The 26057-nt window shown below is 43.8% G+C and overlaps 1 protein-coding gene across 2 annotated transcripts in view; it reads left to right on the top strand.

Annotated features, from left to right (window-relative positions):
• Gabrb2 (gamma-aminobutyric acid type A receptor subunit beta2) overlaps nt 1-25848 on the top strand; it is a 134601-nt gene extending 108753 nt beyond the window's left edge. The window contains exons 8-10 of one of the 2 annotated variants that reach the window (XM_069993954.1): nt 1352-1596; nt 6036-6149; nt 19947-25848. In XM_069993954.1, the coding sequence (XP_069850055.1) occupies nt 1352-1596; nt 6036-6149; nt 19947-20294 (707 nt within the window). In that variant the 3' untranslated portion in view covers nt 20295-25848. The remainder of the gene's footprint in view (nt 1-1351; nt 1597-6035; nt 6150-19946) is intronic. The other variant, XM_069993955.1, reaches the window with a different exon arrangement.
• The last annotated feature ends 209 nt before the right edge of the window (nt 25849-26057 follow it).

Below are 26057 nucleotides of genomic sequence, written 5' to 3'. Positions count from 1 at the left end.
TTATATTTTCTCCAAATTCTCATGAGGACATATTTTTTAAAGCGATTATTGCTTATTAGAGCGATAAAATGAAGTCAGAAAACTACACCGACAAGATGACATCAAAGTAGAATTTGGCTTTGGAGATCTGCTGTTGGGTAACAAGCTGAGAGGTCCCTAAGGTAGCAAAGGCATCTCCAGAGCTTCCTGTCCGGGTGATGCTGACCTCTGAGCTGTCTCCGTTTGTGTCGCTCTTTGCTACATTGATGGACTTGATCACACTTTGGACTTGCAGTGCCCTCGCCTTCCAATTAAGCTTTGAGAGCAAGTACTCCCCACAGCCACAGAAACCAGCTCAACTGGGCATGTGATTACAGCCTGACCTCACATAGCACTTCCTACGAAAACTCTGACAATACTTGATGTTATTTTATCTGGCCACTGTGTGCCCAGTTGCCCTGCTCAGAAATGTGGCAGCTATAACGCTGCCTTCTCTCTCACCCTCCACTTCCATTTTCCAAGTGTTGGCAGTACGTCTGACCCCTGTCATCTGTATAACGTACACACTCAGCCCTGTGGCTGTTACTTTAACTCCTCCCCCTCCATCATTTGCATGAGTCACCCTGAAGTCCTCTGACCTGGCACCCGTACCTCTTGTCTTGAGCCTTTCTCCCCCGTCCTCCATACCACTGTCCCAAAGACTGTCCTAAATTCAGTCTGTCCAGAGTCCTCTCTGCTGAAAGCTGGCCAGTGCTTCACTTTGGCTTTAATTTGAAGCTTAAATTCCCCACTGTGTTCCATCGCACATGGCCTTGAATTACTCTCTACTTTCCCTCTTATTTTTTCCATCTTATTCTATCATGTATCTGCTATGCTTTTTTTTTTAGATCTCTTTAATGAGCAGTGAATTCTCTCCCCAATACAACCTTTATGTGCAATTTTCTCCACCCCCCAGTGGCCAAAGGCCTACCATGGCTTTTGACCTCCAGTCCTTGGCTGTCTGTCCTTCAGGAGTCAGGTCAAAGAATCTCCACGTCCTGATCTGGTCCCTGCCACATCACTTGAATCCTGTCCATGTTGGTCCATCTTACCCACAGCCCACCACGGCATCTAAATCACAGTTCTAGTCCCCACTGCATATATAATATACAAAAATATAAAAATATACTTAGCAGAACATTCCAAAATGATTCCTACTTACTTGTAAGTGATTTTGTCTTCAGGGACAATCACCAACAATCACAGGACTGGAATATAATGTGCCCAATATATGTATATATGAGGAAAATTAAACTTCCCAGCAATGGTGAGGACAGAAAGGAAAGCAGAACATTATGTAGTCTTAACTTTTTCATTTGTTTTATTCTTGCAGGAATCACAACTGTCCTTACAATGACCACCATCAATACCCACCTCCGGGAAACCCTCCCTAAAATCCCCTATGTGAAGGCCATTGACATGTACCTCATGGGGTGCTTTGTCTTCGTGTTCATGGCCCTGCTGGAGTATGCGCTGGTCAACTACATCTTTTTCGGGAGAGGACCCCAACGCCAGAAGAAAGCAGCCGAGAAGGCTGCCAGCGCCAACAATGAGAAGATGCGCCTGGACGTCAACAAGGTCAGTTGTTTCTGAGACTCGAGGTGAATGCTGGCGTTGTGGGCCCAGGGCCTGGGTTTGCTCATGAGGACACCAAGGGCCAGGGAAGGGGATAGGCAGCTTCCCCGACATGACACAGATCATCAGCATACGCAGAGCCAGGACCAGGGCGCCTTTTCCATAACAGCAGGGTTCCCCAAATCTTCATTACCTTCATTACTCCTACCCCTATGATTGTTTCCATCTGTGAATATAAGTGACTCTTCCTTCATAGAATTTACTCATTTAAACTTAGTTAAAAAGGAAACTTCGTGTCATTCATCTCAGTATTATATGCTGGAAGGTAACCTTAAAAAGCTGAGCCATCAAACTCTATACTAAATGATGGGCCTGCATGTTCTCTGACTCAGCAGGGAAGTAGGCGACCATGGGTGTGTGCAAAAGCACCACCACCAACAAACTGAGGCTGTCTCCCAGAAGAATCAGCAGGGTAGAAAACAAGGAGGTATAATGGGTAAAACTATCATTTTCTCAAGCAAAACAGTATTTCTTAATTCCTGAAACGTGTCCCACTGATCTCTGAAGCCCCTGCAGTAGGAGGCTGCCACCTAGCCATCGGCAGGTATAGTTAGAGACACTGTGCACCACGCCAGCCCTGTTCATTTTTAACTTATAATTCTGATGTTATTCCTAAGGCATCATACAGAGGGGTTACCATTTCATACGTCAGGCCATGAGTATATTCCCTCTTCTGCGTTTGTTGTTTTCTTTTGGACAGTGTCTTGTTCATTTTTGAAGCTAATAGCGCCCACAATTATGTCCTGCAGAAAATTTAAAATATCTACTGAAGCCTAGGTCCCTTCTTCAGACTTAGGCATCATACATTTTAAATGTTTGCTAGCTTGTTCTTATTTACAAGCAAGTTTAAGAATCATTATTGGTTGGACAGTGGTCCCAATGGAGCTAACCATGTTTACTCCCTAAATATAACTTTACCTGACTTCCCGCACTAAACAGGATAACTGTGTGTCTGTGACCCTTTGAAATAAAGAAACCAAGTAAAAACTCCATTTAATATCTGTCCCATGAAGTGCTATGTAATAGCACGTACTATTGGGTATAATAAGCATTCGTAGTAGTGAACGTAGGAAAACAGCTAAAATTATTAACCATAATAATACTTGATTAGTTCGTAAACATTTTAATATTTGAACTTTGGTGTATTTCCAAAGATAGTGCACAAATCTTCTAGCACTGATACATATTTGGAGCAAAGCCTCTGGAAGATTCTCACTTGCTTGCTTGTTTCTCCGTATCCATGGGTCTCATGCTTGGTTTGGGACTAATTTTAATTAAAACCACTTCTTTCTCAGAAGATGATGTTCCTAATGATATGGATAGGTTTCCCTGGGAAGGCAGGAGACCCTGGGATCTAGGAAATTTCTCATTTCTTTCGAGTTCCCATGTGGCAAATTCACCCTTTGGAATTGTAGGTTGTCACACAGCAGCAACAGGCTGCCTACTTTTCCAAGTCTGAGGCTGTCAGTGAGAAGCTACCTCCTAAGCGTATCTCATGCATTTCCTGACAGGCCAACCTGGAGAAAAGAAGAAAAAGCACATAAAAGCAGTTAGAGAGGCTTTAAAGAGCTGCCTGAGGCAGGGCCAGCTTAATGAAGATAATAGCTCAGCTTTTTCCTCTTGCACCTACCCTATTTTTCATACCAAATGTTCGCTCAAATAGTAAGTTTGAGATGTGGCTGGTGAAGATTTCACATCAACAGAACAGGAAACCTTTAGATCATCCTAATTCCGAAGTTTCAGATTGTTGTGAATGCACCAGGACCGAGATGGCGGTACAGAAGGGTTGGCTGCAGGGATGTCATGTTTGTGAAAAGCTGAGCCTTTCTGACCGAGGAGGCCGGTACGGACTGGGTGATAGACTAGGGAAGATGGAAGGCGACAATGGGGAGCTCTGAGGGCGGTAATTCTCAGAGCAGAGAGGATTTTTCTCTCCCAGAGAATTCAGAGCAGCCTCTGAATTTGTTGGTTATCAGATGAGGAGATGGCCGTTGCTATGGGCAACAGATGTGTGGAGCCCTGAATGAGGTTAAACACGGGACAGTTTGCCATACAAAAGAAATGCCCAGCCCAAAGCCTCCAGCTCCCCAATTTCAAACATGAGAAGCCTGGGCGCAGAGAACATTCACATGTTCATGTCATTGTCTTCAACTGGGTTTTGTTTTTGGACCAACATGCACGATAATCAAGATGGCAGGAGTTTGACATTCCAAAGTCATTGTTTTGGAGTCAGTCCGGTTCAGTATTTTCCCTCTCACTAAATAGCTGTGTGACAGTAGACAAAGTCAGCTTATCTGGCCCTTTATACCTCATCTGTAAACTGGAGTTAATTCCTGTCGTGTTATTAGGGAATATAAAATTACAGCACTATCACACTATAAGACTAGGGTGAAAAGCCGGTGCCAGTGGCTCACACCTGCAATCCTAGCTACTCAGGAGGCTGAGATCTGAGGATCTCAGTTCAAAGCCAGCCCGATCAGGAAAGCCCATGAGACTCTTATCTCCAATAAACCACTAGAAAACCGGAAGTGGAGCTGTGGTTCAAGTGGTAGAGCGCTCACCTTGAGCTGAAGAGCACAGAGACAGCACCCAGGCCCAGAGTTCAAGCCCCACAACTGACCAAAAACAAAAAAAGGGTGATCATGTGTGAGGCAGGTAGCAGAATCCTCAGCACATACAAAGTGCTTAGAAAGTGGGAACTGCTAATAAAATATTAAAGTTAAAAACATAATTGACTTTAAGATAAAACTTGCCCCCCACAAGCCTATTGGTGGATGTTTGCTTACATATTTTCTATGGCGTGCATGTAAAATGAAGCCATACCCCAGAGGAGAGTGTTACCTAGAATGTAATGTAGGTCAGGAATTACAAACTTGAAGTCAGGAAATCATTTTTCAGCGAGTGTTAGCAGTGAAATGGATAGCAGATGTTATCAGTTATTTCTGAGGACAGAATCTATATCGATATCTTGATTTGATTATAACAGAAGGACATTCATGCCCCATTCCAGATGCGCAGGGTCTCCTTTCCCGCCCCGCAGGGAAGGCCAGAAGAGCACATGGGGCTCTGATTGTCTTGTGCTTCCTTTTGTGTCAGCGTCATGAATAATGAGAGTCTTATTTTTTTAATATCAAGAAGGCCTCTTATTTTCAGCTGTAATTCACAAGTAACTTCTTTTCAAAGATTGGGCGCATACAATCAGCCAAGTATTGTCTGCTATGGGGGAAAAAAATCAGCTTTCTAGAGGAGGCTTGAATTTTTCACCTTTGAGAGTTTACTGGAGATGGAAGTGGCGTGCCCCATCATCAAACTGTGCTTTGTCCTGAGGTCAGGGAAGGTTAAAAAGCATAAGCCAACCCAGGCGGGAGCCCTTGGGCATTCTATGATCCCGACATATTCTTCTACACCGTCTTTTGGTAGTACTGGGACTTGAACCCTGGGCCTCAGCTAGAGACAGACTCAATTTAGTTGACTTTACTTCATTTATGAATGTCTGATCTATCTCCACGTGAAAGTCCTTACGTGTGAATTTCACAGTTGCCTTCACGTGACACATTGTCATAAAATACTAAGATAATGAAACTAAACTGAAATCAACATGAACTATAGTGCATATTTATATCTATTTATACTGCATGTCTCCTGGAATAGTTCCAAACCGTAATCCTCACCCCCAAAGAAATAAAAGTAAAGACATACACAGTCTCTACCCACATGTTAGTAGATCCTTTATGTTGTTCTTTGCATCATTTGTGTGTCTGTGGGCGTCTATGTGTGTGTGCATGTGTGTGTGTGTGTGTGCGTGCATGTGTACATGTGTGTTTCCAAATAGGATTTGCTTTGGATTGATTTCCTTCCCTCATTTTGTCCATACCTTCCATTGTTCCACACTTCTTTAAAAAAAAAAATTATACTCATCTCTGATTTACTATGATGCCAATAAACAGATAGAAGCAAATATAAGCAATAGATCAGATTCGAGACTGTAGTCACTCTTTCTACAACCTTGGAGCACATTTGAAATGCCTCCAGGATCACAATATCATTGATGTGTTAAGACAGCCACCCCCAGCGGTTTTCTAAAGCTGCTCCCCCAAACGCCAGAGTCTGCATTCTGGGGAGGCGTGACTCGGTTGTGTTTCTCCATTGTGTCTAATCTCCACTGAGCCCTTCTCGATCTGTGTTTACTACCTGGAATTAAATTTTAAAATATACGTGTTTAAAAAGTCAACTCATTAGTGACCTCCCATTCTCCCCTAGCATTGGTCTTTGTGCTCTCTAAAGCCCAGTAGCATTTATCTATATCCTGTTAACTTGAACCCCAGCGCGGCTCCAGTGCCATCAGTCGACTTAATTAGCACATTTTCTACTTTGTCTTCCAGATTTTTTATAAAGATTTTAAACCAAATGGGACCCAATATCCGTCCTTGTGGGACCCCACTGGAAACCTCTCCCCAGCTAGACGGACTACCAATTACGATTTCCCTCTCTATACGGTTAGATAGCCAGTTTTTAATCCATTTTGTTTGTGTTTCTGTTGGGACCAATGTGTTTAGCTGTTCCCTTTACAGGAATGTTGGGGCTCTTTGGCGATAATTTACGCGCATGTAACCACAGAGCTTTGTTACACACGTCGAGTGTTTTTATGAGACCCTGGTAGAATTCTACCAAGATTGGTTTTTCGACATTGCTCTGGTGGACCTGGGTCTCAGTGTTCCAGTAAAGAACTATCGCTGTGTTAGAGAAAGGAGGCAAAGCGGGTGGCCTAGAGATGCTGCTTTTCGTTTGCAGGCAGAGGAGACAGTGCCATTACTCGCTGGCATTTCTTGGTTTTGTTGGAAGTGGATGTTTGTTTTCTTGCTTAGTTGAATGAAGAGGAAATTAAACATTGCTTCTACTGGTTGGCTGAGGATTCAGAAACATCTACTGTATGTCCTAAGTTATTATCTTGCATCTAAGAACATGATACGTACATCAAGTCCCTGCTGCTTTATTGTTATTTATGAGTAAATACTCTCCTAGCAGGCCCACCTCTATTAATGCAGTAGACAAGAAGCAATCATTGACATTATTCCTTGCCAAAACTTGTGATTTAAATTAATATTAAAGATGGTCCTTTTTTGCTACTATTTAGAGCTTATGAGTCTTAATGTGTTCGTGGTCTTAATGGGCAAATGTGTCAGCCATATTGCTTTTTGACTTAGAGGAAGAGTATGACACTGATGATTGTCACCCCGCCTTTCCATGCAGGATTTGTCTAAGTGCCGTCTTTGTTTCTCATTTCTCTTTCTTGGTGAGGAGAAGATAGTATTGATGTCAATGTTTCCTCTGAGGCTGGAACTGCAGCTTTGCTTCCATGATGGTATCTGTTGGCTTCAGAATCCATGGTATCTTGTTTTGCCTTTGGGTGAGGAGATAAGCGTGAATCGTCTATTAGGTGCTAGTTTGTTTGGGTGGTATAATGTTGTTGTTTTTTAATTTTATTACTAGTTATGAAATTTTTGGTGAAATGGCAAATGTTACCGTTCCAGGAGGAGTCATGTTAGAATGTTTGCAAGTTGGTATTTTAGTCTCAATCCCTTCCAGTTTCCAGTGTCTACTCCGTGCAGGCTGGGGGATATCTCATTTACGCAGTTGCTGCTCTTCTGTTTTTAAGCTTGAGTTACTCATGCTGAAATTAAAGTAGATCGAATTGATTGGGCACTATTTTGTGTAGAAGCAAGCATGAATGGACGCTGACATTTGGATTTCTGATTGAAATGTTTGAAGAGTTTTATTTTCAAAACCAAAGCAGAGTACAGAATTGGTCTAATGTCTGAGTAAAGCCATGTGAAAATTCAGAAAATACACCGTGAGGGTATTTTGAGGAAAGTTTGTCTCAAATTTTAAATAATTTCACTGGTGGCTTAAAAGTTTGAATGTTCTATGATCGAATTATTAAGACCCTTGTTTTTAAAGAACTCTTTCACTATTTTAGTGAGCATTGGGTTAAAGAGATATGAATTTGAATGTCTTTGGCATTTATGCTTTTTATCTGCTGTGTCTTTGTTCTGTCTGTGAGTCTTCACTAAAGTTCCTATTCAAGATATGAAATAAGGATTGATATTCAACAGTTTAAATGATAAGTTTTTTTTAAATAACTGTGTACTCTATAAAGCATGACAATAATGACAGGCACTTGGAAGATGGGTAGATTTCAGAGTCAGAATGAAGTGTTGCCTTTTATGAGCTGTGTGGCTTTAGACATTCTGACCTTTCAAGTTCCTCACTGACAACTAAAAACATTAATTTCTGCCTTATTGAGCTACTGAGATGATTACATTAATGATCTTATGCACCACCTGGGAAAGAGCACTGAGTCATCGCCATTATTCTTGGTAGTAGGGAGTGTGTATCTTTCTCAGGTTTCTGATTATAAAACTATTTCACAATTGATAGATACAAAGGAAATAGAAACCACATGTAAGCCTGGTGCAGATCTTGTGAACAAGGCATTTTATTCAAACTAAAGTGACATTCTTCTCTTTAACTTAGTTTAACTTACTTAACCTTTCTTATTTTTAAGTACACAGCATTTGTAATGGGAATATCTTATTGTGCATACCACAATTTCACGTGTATGTAATGCACTCTTATTTGGAGTTGTATAGATTGTTAATAAACAATTTGCCAGTATGAATAGTGATAAACTAAGCATTATATTGCTGAAATGTTTGCACATCTTCGACTCCTGGTATGTGTCATGGGTCCAGAATTTTGTGTCTTTCGAATGAAATGCGGAGTGCTGGAGGTATGGATCAAGTGGTAGAGTACCTGCCTGGCAAACCTGCGGCCCCATCAACTCAAATCAAAGAAAAGAGTGACAGGAAATGTTGATATTGGACAATATTCCCTCTTGTTCCCAAAATGTCCCGCTCTATCTTGCATACCTACTGGTACCCTAGCACACTGAGTCAGTGTGTACACACACATACACACACACACAACCATTCCACCACCCCACTTCTGAATATCAGGGGAAATGGTCATGTTCAACAGTGTCCACTTGTGGAAAGACAAAAGGCTCGAATGCCTGTGTTCATTTTTCTCTCCATCCCAATGCCACAGAGAATAAAACAGCAGGAGGAATAGTACAAACGCAGCTAATACGCAGCAGAAATTGAGGCCCTGTGGAGAAGCAGAAATGCTTAAGTCAATAATAACACAACAGAACCCAAAACATTCACCTATCTACCCGAGCTATCAGTGAGGAAATACGAAAACCCAATAGCGAGTTCTTCATCATGACTCACAGTGGCTCACACCGGTAATGCCGCATACTCCAAGGTTGACACTGGAAGATGGCGGTTGAAGGTCAGCGCTGACCTAGCTATTTAGCAAACCCCCATAGGCCAGGTATGGAGGTACAGGTCTGAATGAGATACATAGAGCTGGGAGTTATGGGATATATGTACTGTGACTGAATCACGGTTCAAAGTCAGCCCTAGGCAAAACCTCAAGACCTGAAACATAAAATAGAAAGTGACTAAGTGGTACGGTACCTTCCTGGCGTTCCTGAGGCCATAAGTTTAAACCCAGTACCATCAAACAACAACAACAAAAGAATCTAAACAAAGAAATAATGTGACAACTATGAGAGAAAATTACCAAATGGGATTTAAGGGTAGACTCAAAAAAAAAAAAAAAAAAAAAGCAGATAGTGCCTTTTATTGAACCAAAAAAATGTAAATTAAACTTTTTCCATAACTTTTTCCCACTAAACTCTGAAAGAGAATAGAGAGGAAAATCAGGAATAAACAAACAATAGGCCAAGGAATTTTTTTTTAATGAAAACCCCTCAGCAAATGTTGCTGAGACCATTATAGTTCTGTCCTAATCACAAGACTGACAGAGAATGAACCATCAGGTCCAGAAAGTTTCTACAGGAAAACCTGTAAAAATCACACCTCTTCAGTGCTTCTGAAATGCCTCCAAGGTCCCAGCAGGAAAGAGAAACATTTTAACTGATTTGGAAACACACAAATATGCCCCCCATGCCATATTCCAAAACAGAAGTTGAAGCATTTGCAAGAGGGCCCTGCCTGGTCCCCTCCGCTGCCCACCTGCAAGCTAGCTGCTCAGGTGTTGCCGAGAAACTTCCTTCAACCCACACTGAACATCAGGCTTGAGCGTGTGTGGGTGGACGGTGAGAAGGGAAAGCCTGGGCCTGGCAGATTCTGTTGGGAGCCCAGCAACACACGCACTGTGGGAGCTGTTTTTCTCCCTGATGTTAAACCGCATCCAGAGTTAAAAGCTCTCCTTTCTCTCACCAGTCCACAGTCCACCTGGCAAATGGAGATCTCCTCCCCGTCGCTCAAAAGCAAAGTATTCATAAAGCTGCCAAGTGCAGAATATTTGCAGGGAAATTACTTTCCCTTTGCAAGGTGCACACCTCTCTCCCGTTAGAGAAATGAGTTGCTACAAGGAGGAGGTTGGCAGAGAAGAAGGACTCTAGTCAGGCACCTAGAGCACAGGTCATGGAATGTCCCGGAATGTGGGTGGGGGAAGGTTAGGAGGGAAGTGCTGGAAACTTCATGATACCTGTGGAAGGAGAGAATCCTGAGATAAATATATCAACACGAATCCAGAGAACACTGACAGCAAGCCGTAACGTGCATGCTGTCTCCAACTAGAGGGCAATATTATTTATTAAATGTGCAAGTAGAAAGAGTGAAAAACATTTCATTCTTTCAGTAGACACCCAAAATCCTGTTAACAAAACAAGAGTGGCTATAAATTTAAAATTCTGCAGGGAATTAGAAAGCAACAAGTACTTTGTGGCCTTGGTCTCTATCATTGTCTTGACCCATCTACCTGACCAAAGGTTTTGTCTCCTGCCTGTCTTCATTGTAGAACAAGCCACAAGTCTGGTGCCTGAAGACTGTAACCCTGGCTACTCAGGAGGCTGAAAGCTGAAGGATCAGAGGTCAAAGCCAGCCAGGGCAGAAAAATATACTAGGATTTATCTCCAATGAGCCAGCAAAAGGCTAGGCTAGAGGCATGACTTAAGTGGTAGAGTGCCCAGAGTTCAAGTATAAGCAAAGCAACAACAACAACAAAAAGAAGCAGTAGAATATGTTCGATTTCCACTGTAGAGATGCAAAGTAACATCTCCTTAACTTATACTGTGTTCCTGGTTCTCTAATAGAATAAAACTGAACTAAAACTAAACTCTGCAGTACAAACTTTGCTAAACTAGATTATTTAAAACAATCTTTAAGGAAAAGCATGCAGTCATTTTCAGTGTTAAACTATTCACCCTGTAAGACTTGAAATTAGCATGAGAAGCTAGTATCTTTGGTAAATAATTACTTCTTCCTTCCCTTCTTTCCTCTCTATGTGACACTTGATAAACTCTTGGATTCTAGAAAACCCAGGAGTAATTATCCTGGAGCCTGCTCAGTAAAACCTATGAACTATTTATTGAAAAAGAGGAAGAAAGAGTGAGAGGAGGGGAGAGAGGGAGAGGGAGGGAAGGAGAGAAGAAAACCGTTCGATGGTCCGCGCTGGGAGTCCTGGGCTTGCGTCCAATATTTATGAACCCGTTTTTTGAATTATGTTATGGAAAGAAGGAACACTACCTCGAGCGAGTGCTTACGTTCCTAAAGAAATCAGGCCTCTGCCTCAGAGAGGTTGGGCAGTTACGATGCTTGTTTGATCTGGATAAAGGGCGGCCAGGGAGACTTCTCAAAAATGGAGATGCCAAAATTCTCCCTCAGTACTAAACAAGGTCTGCGCCTCTCAGCCCTTCTACTGGCTTCTAGGCCAGAACATTTCTAGAGAAGGCTTGTCTGTCCAGCTAGGATGTATGCACTAGCATGTACTTGGCCTGGGAAGGGCGTCCAAAGGATCTTATTTGCTAAAAGGAGATGCTAATACCTAGCGACTCCTGTGAGCTCACGCAGCTGTTAAGCAGCAAAGACCACCCTTGCCCAGATATGCGGATAACTCCCCCGTTACAAAGCATTGCCTTCCACTCCTTCACTTGACAATGCGAAAGAGTTTGGACTTTATTGAAGTCCAAAGCACCTCTGGGACACAAAAACTGGGACATTCTGGAAGGTTCTATCCCTGCTGTGCCCACTGTGCAGCCCTGGAGGAGGTCACTTCCCCTCCATGAGCTGCTCCCAATACTGAAGGAAAGCTAACACTTACCAGGAGCTTACAAGCTGGCCGTGGCACTGGAGGGGGGCTGTCCCCGCCTCGCCCCGCATGACCGTCACCAGAGCCACGGAATGAGAATTCCCGACTGCCCGAGAGTAGAACCTTCGGTAAATCCCTCCGTGGCTCCGATGGCTCACAGAAGTTTGGAACTGGCAGATGTTACAAGGTAGTCTCCCAACACCAAGGCCGCGAGTGCCACCGATGCCAAAGCTGAGCCTCCCACGTGCCAGAGCTCTCGCGTGGCACCAGCCTGGCATGCGAATCTGCTTTTCGTTTCTTTTATTTTGAGGGGTTTTTCCCCCCCATAGTTGTCTGACCCAGTGTCCAGAACTGAAAAGTAGTTTTTTATCATCAGAACATTAGATATCAGAACCTGAGACTGTCGGATTCTTGACTTCTAAATCATAGATTTTTTTTTTTCTTCGTAAATCTTATTCTTCTGAAGGTCTGGCCGCCTTCAGGTCTCAGAGTCAGGGGTGGTTTGGTGTTAGGGATGTTTGAGAAGGCGTGAGGAGTTGATAATAGTTCTCCTAATGGAAGAGTTCAGAGTGGGAGAGGATGGTGTATGACAAGCCCTCGCGGGGGGGGGGGGGGGGCGCAGAACGGGGGCTCCCGTGTAATCCGAGCAGTGCACTGAAGTGACCAGCCATAGCTGCACAGAGGGGACCCCAGGCCGAGGGGCACCCCATCCCTCTTCCTCTCCCGCAGAGGGTGGTAAGCCTGGAACCGGGGTTGTAGTGAGCTCAGCATCCTGAACAGGCCAGTGTGCCACCCATACTCAAGATCCTTGAACAATTCCATTGTGGTGGTGGTGGTTTGATTTTGGAAAAATCCCATAGTCTTTGACTTGGAATATCATGGGATCAGAAAGCTTTTATCTCAGTCCCTCTCCATGGCTAATGTGCTTAAAGGTGACTCAGACATCTTGGGGAAAAGTACAGATTCTTATCAGTAGGTCTGAGATAAAGCCTGAGCTGCTGTACTACACACACGCATGCACACGCGCACACCACACACACCACACACGCAAACGCACACCACACACACACACACACACACACACACACACACACACACACACACACACACACACACACACACACACACACACACACACACACACACACACACACACACACACACACACACACACACACACACACACACCGCTTGCATTCCCGCACCTCTGATCTGTGGCTGAGACTAAATAGCAAGGATCTAGCCCAGAGAAGGCAAATGAGCACCGCTCTCCTGTGAGTCTCCCGGGTGTGGCCAGCGCCAATCTCATCGCACAGGCTTAGAGACCTTCAGCGTCCTCCCTCAGAGCCCCCCACCCACCCACCCCCCAGCGATTCACACGCTCACTCCATTGTTCAGAGCTAGAATGTAAGCCTAGATTTCTTTTCCCCCCTTGAGTTTCCCATTTTCGTCATAGATTGGCTGGGAAGCAGTTTGAGATATCCTTCCTCCGTTCTAGAACTGTCAGAAGCAGTTGATAGAATCAGATTCAGGCGGCAAAGGCTATTCCTTTTTATTTTCTAAAAACTGACACCTGCATGTAGTCTCCTCAAGAGAAGACATTCCAAGGCAACCCATAATTGAGGAGACTGTCCAGACACGCAGTGATTCAGAGCAGGAACTCTGGAACAAACAGATGAAGTACGACCCGCATCCCACCCAACTGTATCACTCCAGACAGATCATGAGAAAACCCCTAATCCATAATCCCCCCCCCCTTTTAAGAAGAAAACATAAGTGATTTGTCCTTTGTGCTGTCAAGATTAATGGTAAATGGTTGTTGTAGGGTTGTGAAAACCTCTTAATACAATGCCTCGCTCTGGAAAATGCTCCATAATAGAAGCGCCCTCTGAACGCTGCTTTGCAGCTTGCTCCTTGGACTGCAGTCACAACTCTGTTTCCTCCCTCCTTTGGACTGCTCTCTGCCGCTCATTTATTTGAAGCCACGCCCCTCTGCCCCTGCCAGTCAATGTTTTCAGTCTTTCAAGTATGGGCCCAAGACTAGCAGCTCCATATCACCTGCAGACATGCTAGAAATGCATATTGCTGAGATGCTGCCCAGACTTTCTGACGTGATACCTCTTTAAATATGGCCCCTCCGTGGGTTCTGATGAGAGCCAGTGCTGCAGACTCGCACCCACCCAACCACTACCAGCTCCACACCTCCCTGGAAGATCGTAAGACAGACTGACGGCAGCACAGAGTATTAGTGCATTAAGATTGTTGTTACATTAGTATTAAACTCTTCTAATTCCTTATTAGCAGTGAGGGTTCAACTCATTTTGTTTTTCTGAGCTTGTATTTCTTTCATTAGCTTTAAGTAGTTGTACAGAGGAGTTGTTATTTAACAATGCAGTTGTGAATACACTGTATCTTAATGCCACCCTCTCCCGTCCCTTCACAACCCACCCTTTCCCTGACTCTTCTTAATTTTGTAGGATATACCTTGGGTTTTTGTCTGTATTTCCCCTACGTTTCCCCTCCATTTATCTTTCTCTGTCAAATATGAGCCTGGCCAGGAGTTCCCTTTTTATGAGGATGCAGAAATATCACCTTACATAAAAGGATGTACCTGAGCAAAACAAAAGATGGATAACTGATGCTGAATTTTAAAAATCCAGATGTAAAAAGCCGTGTAAATGGTAAAGGAAACTTAAAATTCTTAAAGGTACTTTCCATTTCTGCTCTTCAAACACCAGGTAAAAGCATCTAGAAATCTCCTCCATTAACTTGGTTCTTGACCTTGCAAATTTGGTTCCAAGAAGGTACAATAAACAAGACAAAGAAAAGGAGAGAAAACACATCCAGTTTAATAATCTGCTACTTAAATCTATCAGATGCTAGGTTCCTTAAATCCCTGACCCCCCCCCAAAAAAAATATTGAAACCCAACACTGCCCTGCTTTCTGAAGATGTATTCCCAGTCCCAGTTATGAAAACTTTCTATAGAGCTCGGGATTCTTTGGGTCTTGATATAAATTTTGACTCAGGTTAGTTTAAGAGAAAGAGATGAGGAGGAGAAGGATGAGAGAGAGGGAGACAGAGAGAGAGAGAAGAAGGAAAAGGGGGCAAGGGAAGAGGAGGAGGAAGGAAAAGCAGAAAAGAAGGTGGAAGGAAGGGACATTTTTTGCTTGATGTCATCAGGTGTGTGCCCATACAAAGACTTGGTGACCGCAGCTTGCCGTTGGTGTTTGCTTCTGTCCAGTGTAAAGATCCAGACACATTCTATAGTTCAGGGCGATGTACTTCCCGGAGCACATCTGGCGGCCTTTATTGGAGGGTTTTCACGCTGGGGTTCACAGCTCGCCAGCGATTGGCTCAGCAAAAGTCATGTGCCCATCACTGAGCCAATCACACTATTCGGAGAGCTCTGCTTGGCTCAGGCCCACAGCGGAGGCACAGAATGGAGAGGCGCGAACTCCCAGGGAAACACTGGGGCTGATTCGCAGCCGAAGCACAGCCGCCTTCTCTCCCGACTTTAAAAGCGCTGCGGTTGACGGGTGTCTATCCCAATTTTCAGCTTTAGTGCCGTATTTAACCCCACCCACACCCATTTGAGAAACTTCCCAGCAGTCACAAAACTCACATACAGCCCCATGGATTTCCACCCTTCAGAATGATCTTGAAAAATGAAATCCAGACGACCATTGACTCCTAAAGAGTTGAATTGAGTTATGAACGATCATAAGATTAATTTTTTCCACTCCCTGCTGAGTGCCTGGAGCTAAGCCAGATGTCGGTTGCCCCCGTGAATGAGACAGAACTTTGTATTTCATTATCAAGAAGTGTGGTCTGGAAGGATGATGGAGTGGTCTCCAGTGACCAGCCTTCTAGAGGAACGCCCCGCCAGGCTCTCTCCCAGCTGTCATCCCAGCGCTGACCATGTCTCTCATTAGTCCGGATCTCTGAGCTCTGTGGTCAGGAAGATGCTGTGCTCTCTGAGAATCTTGGCAAGCTAGTAATATCTGCCTCTCCACCCAAGAAATAACCTCACCCTCTCTTTGGAAATAATTCAGCCTAGGCATCTTACTAAATAATTTTAATAAAATTATTTATGTTTGGTAACAAAAACATGCAGTAAGATTAGGCTTCATTCTTAGCACTTTACAGAATCTATGAACCAAACCTCCCAAAAAAGTCTTTAAGTGATGATTGTATGCTTCTGGTTTGCTCACCTTCATTTTTTGATCAACGATCAAGCAGATTTCTTCACTCGGTGGGCATCTGTGGTATTGGGTTGAGTGCTTACTCTGGGGAAGGTGAGCTGAGCGCTTTGTGGCACTTTGGAGGTGTCCTCACCCAAGCTGGTGCTCCTACCATGCACAGGGAGGCTGAGTCAGAGAGGTTGAAGGATTGTCTCAGCGTAGCAAAGCGAGAGACTGTGTCAGACCAAAGTCAAAGTACGGGTTGGCCGAGTGCAGAATCGGAAGCAGGAGACGCTGCCCCACATCCCTTCTTCTCCTAGAAAACACCTGACGCTCCAGGTACAGGCAGGCCACCATTCCAGAGCTCCAAAGCACTTGTAGTCTTGGTGATCATACCGATGGACCAGATGGACAACGGTGGTGTGGTGACGGGAGGGATTCTTAGATGAATCTGGTCGTTTTTGAAAAGCTTTCTAGAAAAGAGGGCCAGTGGTGGAGAAAACCTGTCCTTCACAGAAGAACGGATAACGAGAATACTACCTTAGGCCTGAGCTCTGGTGTGGCCAGTGCGCTAAAGCCTGCTGGAGCCTTACTTACCGTCTCTGTTGAGAGATGTATTACAAATAAAGGTGATTGTATCTTACCCCTCTTCACAGCCTCATGGTCATAGATAAGAATTTTTTGGAAACAAATTTTTTTCTTCCTGGATTATGAATAGCCCTAATTGAATCAATACAACAAGTTGTACTTGAAGGTGAAAGAATTCTAATAACATGACTGAGGGCTGGGAGGATACAGTTCACTGATGGACTGATACCAGTTCATCAATCAGAACGCCTCATCCACCACAATCACCTCCCCCTTTCGCTTGGCAAGATCTCCAATAGCGTTGAAAGATTGTCAACTGTAACTCTTGTAAAATATCTAATTTACAAGCGGGGCCTCAGTGGCTCACACCTGTAATCCTAGCTACTCAGGAGACTGAGATCTGAGAATCCTGGTTCAAAGCCAGGCCGGGCAGGAAAGTCCAAGAGACTCTTTATCTCCTATAAACCATCAGAAAACCGGAAGTGGCTGCAGTGGCTCAAGTGGCAGAGCACTGGCCTTGAGCTGAAGAGCTGAGGGACAGCGCCCAGGCCCAGAGTTCAAGACCCATGACCGACAAAAAAAACATCTAATTTATTCGTCTAGTGGATAGTGGTTATGCCACATTTGAAGCGCTTACTAAGCACAGTTAGACCACAAAGAAAGACAGTATGTTAGACTTCCCCTGCTTCATGTAGAGCTGTCCTAACTATCAGCTTGGCAGAGTGCTTTCTGTCCCTAAATCCTTCTCAACATGTTCCTAGACCCCATCATGGTTGAAGGAATGTAGAATCCGAGACACTTTTTAAAAGAAAATCTAAGGGCAAAAATAACAAATGGAAGAGCCAAAACAACTGCTTTCTGACTCCAAAGTGGTATCCTTGCCAGACAGTGGTGGTTCAACAGCAGCCTTAGTCCATGAACAGAAGTACAGTGTAAGTCTTCAGGAGTTATCTCATTCAACTCTTGAATTCCCTAGGTAATAAGAGAACCCCATTGAGGCTAAATTATCCACAGATCATTTGTTTTATATTTAGAATGAGTCTCTCTTAATAGCTGCCTATGATTTTTATTATGGTTATCGTGATTGTTTTGTTCTTTTAAATCGTAGCCAGGTCTGGTGTCAGCTTGTAACTGTTCTTGCTATTGAAATCACACAAGAGAAAAGCAAACTCCTGGTTTTTGGTGGGGGGGGGGGGGTGCTTCTTGTCACCGTGCACAGAGGCCAAAGTAAAGTTCACTCAAAAGTTATTTCTAAGTGGTTGAAGAAGTGGACAGCCCTCCAGAAAGTAAACTTGTGGAAATGACAAGGAACAGACTAGCTGGCTTGTGGCTCAGGCCTGTAATGCGTGTGAGGCAGAAATAGGAGGATCGTAGTTCCAAGCCAGTCTGGGGAAATACTGTCTGTAAGTTTCTAACCTCAGAGAACAAGCTGGAGGTGGCGGTACTTGCCAGCAATCCCAACTTCATGTGAGAGACTGACCCAGTGAAAAAGTGTGAGAGCCTGCCAGGAAACACAACGAAAGCAAAAGCAGTGGAGAAAACAAAAATGAAATGAAAAAAAAATAAAAAAAACAGGAGAGGGTGGCTGGAGGTGTGGCTCAGCTGCTGGAATGGAGGCATGAGTTCAGAGCCTAGTAATAGCAAAATGAAAGGGGGAGGCGAGGGAAGGGAAGGAGAAAGAAGGGGAAAGGGAAGAGGAGGGAAGGGAGGGAGGGAGGAAGAAAGGGGAAGGGAAGGAAAGGAAGGTATGGAACAGTAGCTACCCTTCTCCTGACACTATTGGTATCAGTTTCCCTGAGTGTTGACAGCCACTTCCACCTAGGATCAGGCCTGAATTCCACTCCTATTTATTCACAGTGTGACTTTGGAAAATCTGTTTCTCAGAAGACTGCCGATTTGAATTCATAGTCACAGGCCTTTAAAGCACCTTGGAGAGCTATTGGGTGGAGTGTAATTGCAGCAACGCTGTTTTTGCCTGCATAATCCATGAGGCTCAGAGCACCTTCTATCTTCTAATTAAATGCTTCTGTAGCCACTCATGGGTGCCTGTCACCCGCCACCTTTCCTTTTAGATCTAAAATGTTAGGGGCATCTGGTGTATGCCTATTCTCCACCAAAATAAACAGGTTGTCATTAATAGCACCTTCTTGTGGTATTTTATTATCCATAACAATTGAGGCTCACTATTAAGTCACATGAATCTTAACACAATGCAGAGCATTATGCAATATATTCATACCTGGAAATTACCATGTCAGGAGTCACCCTTTTCAAAAAGCTTTGCACAGAGAAATTATTAAGAGCAATGACTGGACTATCTGTACAGTCAACTTAGTTCTACTCCCAAGACCAGGATCCAACAAGTAGTCACCTGTGGCGTGCTCGCCGCTCTCTGCTTCCCCTCACGGCCCGCCTGCCTGCTCACACCCCCATCGCCAGGCTTGCGTCCCGTTGTTGCTCTCTTACTTGCAAAACCTTCGTTGTTCTGGATTCTAGCTGTGTTTCTGTAGCTCACAGATTCCCTGCTTTATATTGTGGAAAAATACCACTGTGCCTTATTTAGGTCAACATTGCAAGTTTAACCTGACATTTTCTAGCTATGGACATGAAGAAGTAGCAGTTCAGTGAAATTATACAGAAAAGCCCCCGCCCTAGAGAGCAAGCACTGGATGATTACCCCACAGCTTTTCAACTTCATCTATATACCTATATAATATACACACACATATATACACACATGCATACACATACACGCATACATGCTATGAATTCTCTGCCATTATCTCAAACCTAGTGCAGCTTAACTTTTTGTGTGTTCCTATCGCATGTTTTTGGTACTAGAGATTAAAGACAGGGCTTCTCATGAGGTAGTAAAGCACTCTACCACTTAATCCATGGCCCTGGCCTTTTTGTCTTACATTTCGTTGGAAGATGTTCTCCCTAACTCTGCCTGGGCTGGCCTTAAACTTCTGAACCCTCTGCCCCTACCTCCTTGAGTAGCTTTAGTTACAGTCCTGCACCACCTGACCTCCACAGGCTTATACATTCTTTAAAAATATGACCATGCCTTCTTCATGCTCTGAGTAAACCCAATGAAAAGGTTAGCAACAAGATGACCAGTGACAGTACAAAAATCATCTTGGATTGGCCTGTTCAGACCATTTCCTAGATTGGGAATGTTGAATCTCAAAGAGTCCTGATGCAGAGTCAAGCAAGGAGATAGCAGTAGTGCCTGTCTGTCCAACGGCCACTCCTGCGATACTGTGATAGCCCCTTACCTTGTGAACCCCGATGAAGGCTCACTGCGTGGGCTGTCTTTTCTGATTCTTCTCCCCTGTAGATGGACCCTCATGAGAACATCCTACTGAGCACCCTTGAGATCAAGAACGAGATGGCCACCTCCGACGCGGTGATGGGCCTGGGGGACCCCCGGAGCACCATGCTGGCCTACGACGCCTCCAGCATCCAGTACCGGAAAGCCGGCCTGCCCAGACACAGTTTTGGCCGAAACGCGTTGGAGCGACACGTGGCGCAGAAGAAGAGCCGGCTGCGGCGACGCGCCTCGCAGCTGAAGATCACCATCCCCGACTTGACTGATGTGAACGCCATTGACCGGTGGTCCCGCATCTTCTTCCCGGTGGTTTTTTCCTTCTTCAACATCGTCTACTGGCTTTATTACGTGAACTAAAACATGGCCTTCCCCCGCCGCCACCCCCCCGGGAAGCAAAGACTAGATCCCTCCTCACCACAGTTGTACAGACTGACGTAGGATTTGGAAAACACATCAATCCAGGACAACAATGATGCAAAAATACCTTAGTTGCTGGCCTCTCCCGTGGTCCATTCCATAACCATCCGGGTTGCTTCCGCTAAGTGACGGACCAGGTCCCTGAGGTTTTCCACTTGCAAACACAAGGGATCGGTGCCTCCGCTGGCCACAGTGAGCCGGAAGGTTCCGGTGCATCTGCACAGCGTGCCGCCTGCTCAGAGAGGGAAGGCGGAAGAAGCAATTTTAAGCCTTCAAGGCTCTAGAATATTGTCAGTCCTTTTCCTGGGATCAGGGCATTCTAGGCACCCCCCACCTTCCTCCCTGAGGTTGGCATGCTTCGAGGTGGCAGCCATCTACCATACCATGCGAGCGTGTCTCCTCAGAACGTTCCAGGCCGGTCCTAAGATGATCATGGTGTCAGGAAGCCCTGGCCAGGGGAGTCTCGTGCAGGTTGGCACGGTATCCAGAGGAGGGGGTGTGGAGCACACGCTCGGCAAGCAGGTGAGCCAGGCTCCTGGCTTGTGTGCGTGAGGGAAATTGGCGGTGACGTCTCCTTCAAGGATAGGAAGAGCTCTGAACATTCTCTTTTGTTTTTATTTGCTAAAAAGCTATTTCTTAGGAGGTGAAGGTAAGGAGCAACAACACAAAGCAGGGTCAGAACTCCAGAAATGACCACCGCCAGAAAAATCCAAGCAAGCAACCAAGCAGAACGTGGTGATCAGGCCCACCACGCCTGGTCCATGCGTGGCAAAGCGTGGCCGGGAAAGGGATTTACTTTCTGACCTCACTAGCTTTGACCACACACGCCTAAGGAGATTTCTCTAGCTTATCTGATCAAAAGGCAGCCAGGAGCTAGAAAAGGAAAGGGAATTAGAAGTACCTTAGATGTACGGATTAGATCAGGAGTCATTCAGATGTACAAATACACAGCACAAGTGAACAAGCCAATTGTTTTTCCTTACACAGCCTTCCTCTGCAGCATCTCCTTATGTGTTGATTTGGGGATTTAATAGAGTATTTCAAAAGGAGGATTTGCTCCTTCCTCTCAAGGATTAATAGCTCTCTGCAGCTTTTCTTGCTTCTGAAATTCTGATTATCTTCTTAGGAGTGAGACCCAGGCTTTGGAGAAGCAGCTGTATTTTCTTGTGTGCAGCGATGTTCACCTTTGTATTATACTTCCAAGACCATGTGCCCAGCAAGAGCTAGTTTGTGGGTTCATTGGGTTTGGAATTTTTTAAGGGTGCTCCTGTTGTGTTGGTTGCAACCTGCCTTCAAGGAAAATAGGGACACTCATGCACAATGGGGTGACAGCAAAGCTACCCTAACACAACGCGTAGTTGGTACTGTGCGTTCCCAGTTGATTTGCATGAGGCACGAGGTGTTGTTTTTATTCTGCTTTCAAATGATGTCCCTACGCTGCTCCCTATACAGTTAGGACATATGAATTCATCTTTACTGGACAGGAAGAAGAAAAGCTTCGTATATTTTATTTCTCTCAGTGTGAGGCTCATATTTTCACTTAAAAGAAGAAGAAAATAGTGAACTAAGTTTTCATAAAGTTTGATTGGTCCGACCTTTTCCTCAGAGGATGACTTTGCTATTTTTCTCCTTTTAAAATGTTTCTTTTCTGATAAGGTCCCTAATAGTTCTGAGGAGCCGAGGCCGGCATCTTCTCGTAGATATAAGTTCGGTTTTCTTCTCATGATTCAGAAGCTTGGAAGGTCTGGAGCTCTCCGGCTTCCAGTCCAACCAGCAGAGAACGAGCACATTAAAAAACCAAGAAAGGAAAGGTGATCACTTCTTCACTTTGTGATTTGGCTCCCGAGGTTGGATGGCGGTTCTGTGTTCGGGAGTCTGGCCCCGACTTTGTGATTGCGTGTTTGAATGAATACCTCGGAGTACAACCACTGGTGAAATCTGACCACAATTTTTCCCCTGTGCTCAGAGTAGAGACTTCCCAGGTCTCCCGAGAGACGTTCCTCCTCCTCCCCCGACGGGCACTAAGGGTGTCACACTAATAAAAGTGCCTGCCCCTTGTTGCCAGGGAGTGAAGTTTAAGTAGAAAATACCAGGAAACTCAGGGCATAACTCTCAAAGGCCGTTCCAACAATAATAATAATAAAAAAAAAACCTTTCTACAGACCACTCAGAGCCCAGATCTCTCTAGAAGCAGGCTCTTATTTACAATTCCTATAAAAGCCATAAGAAAAATCCTTGCTATTGTCAGTTATGGTTACAACACAACTTTGGATGTCCAAGGCAGTCCGTCCACAGTGGCGTAGAGCAGAGCGGATGACGGCTTTGCCACCCCGGCCTCCCACACGCACAGAGGAGGGGAATTCACTTCTGTCCTCAGACATGCCAGGAATCTCAGCAGAGTGAAAACCATGCATTAGCAGGTTTAAAAACCACAACTGACTCATCCTGTCCAGAAACAACCGTAGACATAGAATTTTCTTGCGCTGCGCATCTCGTTGGGTGGGGACGCAGCCATCAGAGGCAGGGGTGGGTGCTAGGCCTGACCAGTAGGTAGAGAAGTTAGCCTGACCTCTAGGCGTTCAACTAAAGAACCACAAAGGTGTGTGTGGGCCCGTCTGACATGGTGTCCATCCTCACATACGTATAGTTTTTCTTTGGATTTCAAAGCAGCCAGACAGCCAGCAATTAAGGTGTTTTCTTCATCTTTGTGAAATTCATAGGCAAATTCTGACTCTAAACTATACAGTCTAAATGAAATCTCGGATCTCAATCTGTCTGTATATATTGTACATGACTGCTAGTAGGTATGAAATGCACTTCAGAACTGAAAACTCATGCAACATAATCATGTGTTCGCATAGGAATGTTAACAATCCTTTCTCTTGCAATTTAATAACAGGAAAAGACTCGAGCAGTACCATGTAGACCTTTTCTCTTCCATTCCTCAAAGCAGTGCTAAGTAAAATAATAATGATGATGATGATAATTTATAAACCAAAAGATTTTACATGCTAGCATTAGGAACACATACACACAGGCAAAAGATCTATCAGCTTACAAAAGCACAACACATAAAGGAAGTGCTCTAGAATGCAGAATGGAGAAATGAATCATGTTTATTTTAAGCAAGACCTGCATTAAATAGGCAACTACGATGATTTCCATTTTTCTATAAGTAACTGTGCTCCAGTTCAATGATTCACTTCACACTCAAACACAGAAACTGCAAAACATCAACAAACAGGTCTTAACGATGTATCTACATGTGTACATGTGTATATATAGATTCATATAGACATATGTTTGCATTCATATGTTGGGGGGGAAGGAATAAGCTAATATGTTTGATTTCCTTCATTAAACCAATGTATGAGTATTTTTAATTTGGCAACCCACAGTCAAACACTGATGTAATGCAGGGTCCTGAGTATTTCTCTATCAGTAACTCAATGCCTATAGTTCTGACAAACCATTGCACATTTCCACACTGCAATAGTACTGTACTGAAATATCAGGCTTAAACTAGCTGTCACCTTGCTCGTCTACTTGCTCTGTCTTTCAAGGACACCAAGACCATTACCGGTGATTTAAAAATAAAACTTTTAAAATGTAAGATTAAATTCCTCCTAAGAGGAGGAAATTAAATAATAATAATAACAGAAAAATCACCTAACCTCCGCCAGATTGGTTAGGGAAATGAACACCTGTAGCGACCATTCCATTTTGCTAATTGTACAGCCCACATGGTGTGACAAACCATAATTTTCACTGAACGCCTGTAAATATCAAAACAGATTTCTTAAATATTTTTAACTTCTAATTTGTATTCTGTGGTAAGGCAACGTGCTCATTCTGTTTATGGCTTAAGTTGATGTGTGTTATATTGTGTAAATAATTGGACCTGCTGTAAATGGGTAGTCCATAGATTCAGATAACCATGTAGGGTCTATTGATTTTTTTCCCCTCCAATTTTTATTTATTTGTACTAAGTACAGTTACTGAGGTGCCCCCAGCGGCCTAAACACCCTTTTGCATAAACGGCTTGGGAATCCCAGATAGCGGTTTTCATTTGCTATCAACGCACACGCATGCGTGCACACACGCAGGCACACACGTGCACACACACATGCACTCCATCCCTTCCCCTTCCCACTCAATCCCACGATCGCCCCCTCTACAGAAAACCTGGTAGTGATTTTTTGTAATCACTATACCAACCAAGATAGAGCCTTAGATACGGCCAATGGAATATAAGAAAATGAGTACTGAGACCTTAATAGAGTTGTTTTTGTTTTTGTTTTTTAAAATGCCAGAGTACAAGAAACCAAAGTTTGCAACCTAAGTCTCACGTTTCACAAAGTAGAAGTTTGTATTGATGGCATTTCAGAAAACAGAAATCCTTACTCTTACCAGCTCCAAAACTTTATTACACGCACGCATGCTAGAAAACTTGTGTAGCCGCATTTTGTCCTTAGAAAGCACTGTTCCTTTCAACCAAAGACTCCAGAATCATTTTTAAAAAGGAAAGAAAAATGGGGGAAATGGAAAAAAAAAAAAAGACCCTGCTTCACACCAAAGGTTTAAAAAAACACATTTTCCAAATGCACTAAGAAAAGATTGTAAAATAGAAATAGTAGAGAGGCAACAGAAAGAATATTAAGATTCTGTCCTAAAGAAATCATTGTGCTTTTGTTTGTTTTGTTTGTTTTTTAAGGGGAGGGGGATTAACAACACTCTTAAATAGCTATTCGATTTCTTTTGGAAATCACAGGTAGAACATTTCTGTAGATATGGCAAAATTCAGAATTTTAGTTTTCTTTGAGAAATAAATGCTTTTGTGATAAATATTCAAAATGATGAAAAAGAAAACTTGATGTTCTTTGAGTTCCAAAGCTACAGTCTCTCTCCCGGCACAAGTCCTGCTGTCAAACATCTGTATCTGTGTCCATGTACCAGTTGAAGTCAAATTTTCTTCTCTTGTACCTTTTTTTTTTAATTCATAGTTTAGTTCAATCATTAGAGTTCAACCGTGGCTATTTTAATCATCACTAATTTCTGGAATTTTGAATTCCGGACAGGTTAAAACTTTTCTTTGCCTAGGTTCTGTTATAAATATTGTCCCTACAAAGTTCTGAACTGACCTTTTTATAAGACATGATATCATCATCTCCCTTGAGGTAGTTGATTCATCAGCCTTACAAATTACCTTGCAGCCTTTCTACACATTCACCTTCACCAATGGCTAGAAAATGCAAAACACACGTGGATCTCATTTGCATCTATGTTCCTGTGTTTCTTAAAACAAGACTACTACAAATCTCTGGGATACACAAGACCGGATGGTAACACGAGGATTATAAATGAATAGCACATACGAATTATTTTCTTGAATTTAAACTTAACTGCAGCCAGTTTCAGCATGTAAATATACAATAATGTTGGCTAGTGTGTAATTCTTGACCTAAGAAATACAAATAAAAATTAAAAGGTTGTGCGTGTGTGTGGGGCTCATTGTGTTCAGGGTGCTTTCTGGGATGGGGTGGGGGAGGAGTTGTGAGTCTGAGTCACGTGGCCATAGATTTGGGCTAAAGCAGCGGGAAGCTTCCCGCCCAGTGCCACACCGGAATTGGAACTCCGCTTTTCTAACTCAGAAGACACGTGATTGTGAGCGCCATAAGCCCTGAGGTCCATGTTCCTGTCCAC

The sequence above is a fragment of the Dipodomys merriami genome, unplaced genomic scaffold (assembly GCF_024711535.1).
Source record: "Dipodomys merriami isolate MVZ:Mamm:240054 unplaced genomic scaffold, mDipMer1.0.p SCAF_44, whole genome shotgun sequence".
In the NCBI taxonomy this organism is placed as follows: domain Eukaryota; kingdom Metazoa; phylum Chordata; class Mammalia; order Rodentia; family Heteromyidae; genus Dipodomys; species Dipodomys merriami.
Note: the sequence above shows the minus strand (reverse complement) of the source record. Positions and strands in the feature narration are given on the sequence as shown.